The 8,049-nt window shown below is 37.5% G+C and overlaps 1 protein-coding gene across 1 annotated transcript; it reads left to right on the top strand.

Annotated features, from left to right (window-relative positions):
• The first annotated feature begins 870 nt into the window (after nucleotides 1–870).
• Nucleotides 871–7,337, top strand: LOC120085275 (uncharacterized). Its single transcript, XM_039041185.2, has 2 exons — nucleotides 871–3,475; nucleotides 6,948–7,337. The coding sequence occupies exon 1, from the start codon at nucleotides 1,162–1,164 to the stop codon at nucleotides 3,289–3,291; it is 2,130 nt and encodes a 709-aa protein (XP_038897113.2). The 5' UTR covers nucleotides 871–1,161; the 3' UTR covers nucleotides 3,292–3,475; nucleotides 6,948–7,337.
• Nucleotides 7,338–8,049: the final 712 nt, after the last annotated feature.

Below are 8,049 nucleotides of genomic sequence, written 5' to 3'. Positions count from 1 at the left end.
AATTTATATAGTGAAAATTTTCTCTATAAGATGCAAAGAAATTACTTTTAAGAGTTGTTAAAAAGTAAAATATTAAAAAAATATTGGAATTAAATAAAATTAAAATCAATACATATATAAATAATTGTGTTATAAGTAATAAAAAAATATATATTTTTTTAAAATTAATAATAAATCAAGTTAGTTTAGATTATATTAGGTGAACCATGAATCAACCTAACTCATAAAATTTCCATTTATTTGAACCCAATCCAATCCAAATGAATTGATAACCCAACCCAAACTGCACGGGTTGGATTGTGTTGATCGGTTTTTTTAGAACAACTCTATTTTCTGTTAGCACAGACAGTGGCAATTGATTGTAAGTCGGGTCGCACGCGTTTGTGAGCTATTTTTGCGTGCATTTTATGGATCGTGAGGGAGTTGGGTTGGCCTTTTTCGACAATTAACATGAATTTGATTTTATTATTGATTTTTTTGGGTTGATTAATAATTTACTATATTTATAAATATTTTAGCCTTCTATCTTATATTTGATAAAGATCACTTAATTTAATAATTTATAATGAAATAAATAAGATTCAAATTTTAAATCATAATTTAGTTTTATTTCTTTTGTATTGGTTAATATTGATGGTGGATAATCTTTTGTTTTTTTACGTGAACATTAAAAAACAGATATAATAATGTTTAAAAATGATAAAAGAATAAAAAATTTAAAATTAAGGATAAATAGTTTATTTTGAATCAAATTAAAAACATTAAAAGCAAATAAATAAAATTTGAGTCCCTAATATTAAAACTCAAAAGTAAAAAAGGACAAATTCGCTATTGTAAGCGTCAAACGTTATCACGGCGGAGTTTAGCAAATGAGAAAGTCATTCTAAGAAGATGATGAGGAAGAAATTGGCAGAATTTCCACGCGCGATTCGAGATTAGGGTTTCTTTCTCTCTCCTCTCTCTGTGTTCTTCTTCTTCTTCCTCTTTTCTTCTGCACTTCTTCCCTAATTGGGGCTTCGATCTCTGAGTTTTAACTTCTCCTTTTCTCTTCCTTACTTTGAAATTCGTTTCCTAAGTGCTTCCACCGACTTTTTGATGTTGCCTGCATTCAATTTCTGAATTTGAATGGATCTTTAGAGGGGGTCGTTGAGGAAGGTAGAAATGGATGAAGGTGAGGGTGGGTTCGGTGAGGGTGTGGATCAGATTGATCAGTTTCATCGGAACGAGGCCATTTCAGCTGTTGCTGATGATGGTTTTTTGGGCGAAGATGAGGATGAATACGAGGACTTGTATAACGATGTTAATGTAGGGGAAGGGTTCCTTCAGTCTTTGAGGAAGAACGATGATTTGGGATTCAAGACCGAGGAGCCCAAGATGGAGCCTCCTGCACCTGTACCACCCAGTTCCGGTGCTTCCATTCCTGGTGTTGGTGGAGGTGCGACTGAAGTTGCTGGTTTAGGAGATGGTGGGCACAGTGTTTCGGAGAGAGTAACCGAGGGTTACAATCAGATTCCAGATTTAAGAACGAATGAGATGGCTGTCAGAGGTGGGGTGGGATCGGGGCCGCCTGTAGGCGGCGGAGGTGGGATTAGGGTTGAATTAGGGCAAGGGAGTAAAACCAATGAGTTGGAGGAGCGAAGTAGTAATAACGTAGTTGCGCATCAGGCTCAGCATCAGCATCAGCAACAGCCGCAGCCGCAGCCGCAGCCGCAGCCGCAGCACCACCACCAACCACCTCAGAGCGGAGTCTTAGGAAATCCTGGGAGTGTAGAAAATGAAGGTTTGCTAAGGCAAGGTGGTGTAATAAATGTAAACGGGGTTGGTGGAAATGCGTTCGGTAATATGGGGAGTGCAGGGGGAGGTGGCGGTGGAACGATTTTGTTTGTTGGTGATTTACATTGGTGGACTACAGATGCGGAGCTGGAGGTGGAACTCTGTAAGTATGGTCCGTTGAAGGAGGTCAAGTTTTATGACGAGAAAGCCAGTGGAAAATCAAAAGGATACTGCCAGGTTGAGTTTTATGATCCTTCTGCTGCCACAGCTTGCAAGGAGGGTATGAATGGGCATATCTTTAATGGACGTCCATGTGTTGTTGCATATGCATCACCGTTTAGTGTTAAGAAGATGGGAGAAGCCCAAGTGAATAGGAACCAACAGATGGCCCAAGCTACTAATCCTCAAGCAAGGAGAGGTCCTAATGATGCTGTTGGTAAAATTGGTGGAAGTAGCATTGCAACGGGTGGTAACTATCAAGGTGGCGATAACAATAGAGGTTCTGGGAGAGGTAATTGGGGAAGAGGTAATGCACATGGAATGGGAGGTCGAGGACCAGCTGGCCCAATGAGAAGTAGGGGTGGTGGGATGGGTGGCAGAGGTATAATGGGAAATGGTGGAAATGGATTTGGCCAAGGAATTGGCGCTACCCCTCCTTTGTTGCATCCGCAGTCAATGATGGGTCAAGGTTTTGATCCATCTTTTGGCGCACCCATGGGAAGAATGGGCACATATGGTGCTTTTCCTGGAGCTCCTGCTCCCCCTTTCTCTGGCATTTTATCGTCTTTCCCCCCTGTTGGGGGTGTTGGTCTTCCTGGTGTTGCTCCTCATGTGAACCCAGCATTTTTTGGAAGAGGTATGCCTATGAATGGAATGGGGATGATGCCAACATCGGGTGTTGATGGGCCTAATATGGGAATGTGGTCTGATCCTAGTATGGGTGGATGGGGCAGTGAAGAGCATGGTGGAGGGAGAGCTGGCGAGTCTAGTTATGGAGAAGAAGCTGGTTCTGACCAGCAATATGGTGAAGGCAGTCATGAAAGAGGGGCATGGGCAAATTCTGCAAAGGAGAAAGATAGAGGCTCCGAAAGGGACTGGTCACAGTCTTCTGATAGAAGGTATCGAGATGATAGAGAGAGATCCAAAGAAAAAGATCCAGGGCCTGACCATGATTGGCCAGATAGAAGGCCACGTGATGATAGAGATATAGGGCGTGAAAGGGATAAAGATAGGGATCGGGATAGGGATAGAGAACGATCTCGAGATTATGAGCGTGGCCATCATGATCGTGAACGTGATAGGGATCGTGATCGTGATCGTGATAGGTACAAGGAAGATAGGGACAGATATTTTGATCATCATAGGTATAGAGACCGGGAACCGGAGCATGAGGAGGATTGGGAAAGGGGACGGTCATCAAGGACCCATAGCAAGTCCAGATTATCACAAGACGAAGAAAATCGTTCTAGATCAAGGGATGTTGATTATGGGAAGAGGCGGAGGCTTACTTCTGAATAGCTGAATCATTTAGCATACATGCTTTAAACTATATAGAGTACGGCTTTCCATGTTCATTTGGGTTCTCTCCCAGATGTTTTGGCTCTTTGATTCATCATTAGCTTTTTGCCTGCTGTTTATTGTCTGAACTCCGGTGTACGTCTTCTACCTACAGGAGCATGGTCTGATTTGGTGCAGAAAAAAGGTAAGCTCATGCAATTCATTTCCTTTTACCAATTTTTCAAAATTAAATTCTGGTAGATTTGCAGGCTTCATTTGGGACACTTGTGATGTTCTAAGGTCTTTTAATATGGTTATGCTAATCAATGTCTTAAAAGGCTAAAGGCAACCTTGAGGCTTTTCCTATTCAAAAGGTGAGGCGTAAGCCTCGAGGTGGTATGAGGCGTAAGCCTCAAATAGTGAATTAAAAACATTTTACCAAAACCTAAATTGGTATGACCAAGTAATGCTAAACATGATAGTCATATAAGTGTAAAAAGAAACTTTATCCCCACAATTTTCAATCAATAAAAAATTCTAAAAGGATATCTTCGTCATCTCTATACTCCTATTATCATTAGTAGGATTGATTTATACTATAAATGTTTGCCTTAAGAGTTCTTAAGGTCACAACGATAAAAATAGTCTTAATTCAAATTGTCACATCTCAAACCTTAATATTTTTTAAGAATTAGACAAATGACTATTATTTTTCTAATCACTAGGCGAGGCATAGAGATTTAAGCCTCAATGTGTTTTCACAAAGGTGCAAGCTTCTTTTGTGAGAGTCTCGAGGCTAAAACTTAGAGCCTTGCCTCGAGGTGAGCCTCAAGGCGTAAGCCTCAATAGCTTTTTAAAACATTGATGCTAATTGATGAAATTATTTAAAACTTGCTGTATTGATGCTATTACGAAATTTAGTGTTCGGTAGATCTTTGGTTCTTAGAATTAATATCATCGTTGATTTGATCACCATACTTTTACCTTCTTTTGTCGTTTGGTATTATTTACCGACCTCATTTTCACCACTAGTTTTATATTTCCATTTCATAATTATAAAGGTTAGCATTCGTTGATGCCATGCTAGATCAAGATACTGAAGACATTAACATCTACATTTTCTAAAATAATAATAAAAGAATTAGGAACTTCGTAATCTTCTATTAGATGTTTTTTAACTATATTTGAATTTTTCAAATATTTGAATGATTTTCACTAATTTAAAAGCTACTTTGTGACGTGTAGTTTTGAAATATTATGTGATAGATAAGATGAAATATGTCGTATTGTATGTGGTTGGAAAAAGTTAAAAGGTTAATATGTTTTTGCTCTGGAAAGTTTGTCATTATCCCTTTGTTTCTAATTTTATCTTCAAAGTCGTAAGTTCTAGTTTCTCTAATTCTAATAAGATCTAGAAGGGCAATCGATTTGATTCAGATCGGTTTGGTTCATCCAAAGCTGAACTGCCAAAAATACAAAGTATAAAGAAAAATGTCTAATTGAACCGCCCCTGAACCTATCAGCCGATGGTTTAGTTGGTTTGGTCCGTTGGTTTGGCATGTGCTTTAATCCATCTTTATGTTGCTGGGCTTAGGCTGCTAAGTTGGGTGTAATACACGTAGATGTAGACACTGGGCCTGGGCCATTGAGGGTGTAATCCATGCAAGTGCTAGGCTTGGGATGCTGAGATTGGTATAATAATCTACTTAAAAAAAGAGTTCACGGATTTTGAACATGTGACTTTGAATTTAAGTTATTTAACGAATTTGATAGCCAACTGGACTGTCATGTTATTTGTTATACTTTTCAATTTTCAATATAAATACATTTGGTCAGTTTGGGTATATTTGGTCTGGCTTTTCCAAACCAAAACAATCTGAATATAATCAGTTTTGCTCATAAACCAAACCAGTTTAAACACGAACCAAAGGTGGTTTTAGTCTTGTAAGCGGTTTTTTTGGTTTTTCAATTTTCTCTTGCACCCCTTAAGATCTCTATTCTCTCCTTACTGTTAAAATCTGAGTTGGGAAATAAATACGTAGTTAAAGGAAATTTGAGTGGCCAAAATGAGGGTTCCAACAGTTTAATTGAAGGAAATATTTTAGAATACTTAGGTGAAAAGAAAAAAGAAGACACAAGGGTTCCAAATACTCTTTCATTATTAATGCAGGCTTGAGGTTTCTAAATGCTTCCATTATCAAGGCTCCCGACCCAACAATCTGGTTAGGGGGAAAATCAGGTCCACATCTACAAAAAGAAAATGGAGGATGATTATATCTTCTTTTTCCTTTCTGATATCTCTTATGTGAGCTTTAGTAGTGATGATAATTTTGACGATGACAATGACTAGACTGGAAAGGAAAAAAAAGGAAAAGAAGCTGTGGAAAGATCTTTTGTTTGGATAGGTCTACAGGAGAAAGACCTTTTGTTTTAATGGGATTTAGTTATCATACCCGATCCTTGTATTTTGGGAAAAGAATTTACTTCTGCCACAAAAGAAAAGTTGTTTTTCGTTATTGGGGTTGACCTCGGTAACAAAGAAGGAATCCATGAAAACTTGGGACCCGACACCATGATGAAATACTACCCTCATGATTAGACCATGTCCCTGAGATTTGATAAAAGAAAGGTGCAATGCGGTAAATACGTTGTAACTGGATAGGTTATTAGGGATATGATGGAACGAAAGTCCAAAGAAAGAAGAATACAGCAAAATGCACAGGTGCTGCACCAAATGCTGGTGGTTGTTTCTTGTACAATAAACAGGAAATTAAAGCTGCGTGTGGAAGGTATTCCTTTGGTCTTTGCTTCTTCTTAGCCCCCTTTGCTCAGGCAAGTGCATTCCTCAAGCGCTGGGTCCATTTTGTTGTATTCTCTATCATAAGCCAGAGGAAAACCTAAATCACATTCTTTGGTGATGTGAATTTGCTCATTTTATTTAGAACTTGTTCTTCCAAACATTTGGTTTGATGCTTGCCCGTCATAGGGGCACGAGGTATATGACCACAGAGTTCCTCCTCTATCCATCTTTTTGTGAGAAGGGTCATTTGTTATGGTTGGATAGGGAGTCTAATGATATTTGGGCCTTTATTAGGTTTCATGTTTCTCTTTGGGCTTTGACTTCGAAGTTTTTCAATAAGCAATATTTTGCTTGATTGGTCCCTTTTTCCTATTTAGAAGGATCCCTTTTTTGTGGGTTTGGTTTCCTTGATGCTCTTGTTTCTTTCTGTTTTTCTCTATTAAAGTGTTTTATTTCAATTATAAAAAAATCACCCGAGCTTCACTGTTCATGCTTCATAGGGTTCCATGCTCCCTTACCGTTTTAATTTTCTTGTTGTCACTGGGGTAACCTTGGTCGTATTATGTTTTACCTTATGTACCTAAATAAAGAATGAGTTGCTCAATTCTTTTGTTTGAACTTACATGCTTATTTTCATTTTCTGAAGCTCACTTTTATCTTTTCTAGGGATGAAGTTTTATTTCATCTTAATAAAACATTTCGAGTTAATTCTATTTGAGATTTTTGATGTCAAATCTGTCTCATCTACTCTCAGTTGCCAATAATTATCTACATAGATTTTTGTAGCTTTAGGTTGATATACTAATTATCAATAGGAGAGCACGCCAATACCTTTGTGTCTGATTGGAAGTGCCTCTCGTTTTTTGTTGTTTTGCAGCTTAAAAGGATATTTGATAGTGAGGATTTCTTTCAGTGGAACAAAAGTTGGTCCGGGGACAACAACGGGGACTTTTAAATTCTCGTCTACATAGAGAGAACCCATGCATGGCAATGCCTTCTCGCTCTATTAATTTGATAAAGAAACTTCTTGGTTTAAACTTCTCACGTTTCTTTTGAATGATGTTTCTTCTAGACCTTCTTGGCACTTGATGACATTGATATTCTTGTTGTAATGGCTAAATATTGCTGGAGTCTCGGTCATGTCTGAATGTTTTCAGACATGTAATGGCTTACTATGTTGTTAGAGTATCTTAGCCTGAGGATGTTGTGTTGTGCGTTGTTCTGTTTTATGAGTTGTTGTATCATATGTTCACACCTCTTTCCTTCTTTTTTTTTGGTTTTTTTTTTTTTTTTTTTTGTTTCTTTGATACCACACCTTAGTCATTCTATTGTGAAGATGTAGAGCTAACCATTCTTTTAGAGCTGTTTCTTTACCCTTCAGAGGTTGTATGTATTTATACTTGTATGTACCTACTACCAATTCACTAGATGTAGTTCCCAGAGGTTGTTTGTACTCATACTTGTAGTTCATTGGTTGTATGTACATGTTCTCAGATGAATATATGTAGTTTCAGAGGTTATATACACACTTGTATGAACCTGTTGTCAATTCCCTTAAAAGATGTAGGGTATGCTTGGATTGACGAGAGAAAAATATTTTGCAAAAATGTCATTTTTATTTAAACTTTTGATAAAAATTATTTAAAATATACTTTGAAGTTATTTTAAAAACTAGTGTGAGGAGTTATCAAATACTCCATGTTTTTTAAATGACTTATTTTTAAGATTACACACTTGAAAAGTTAAATCAAATGCACTTATAGTCATGGATATCAGTTTATGGAAAGCTATTTTTATAGCTTGCCTTTGTGTTGGGGCATTTGTTTGGTTATTTGACAGGGTGTTTTGTTCCATTCTTGGATGGAATTATGTGTCCTAATGTTAACTAGTCTCTGATTTTCTTGAAGTATGCAATTTGATGTAAAGATTATCACATCTGTTAGGCATGCCTTTTGGAAAATGTGTGGTGGGAGATTTGG

The sequence above is a fragment of the Benincasa hispida genome, chromosome 9 (genome assembly GCF_027475165.1).
Source record: "Benincasa hispida cultivar pf3 chromosome 9, pf3_genome.v1.1, whole genome shotgun sequence".
Classification (NCBI taxonomy): domain Eukaryota; kingdom Viridiplantae; phylum Streptophyta; class Magnoliopsida; order Cucurbitales; family Cucurbitaceae; genus Benincasa; species Benincasa hispida.
Note: the sequence above shows the minus strand (reverse complement) of the source record. Positions and strands in the feature narration are given on the sequence as shown.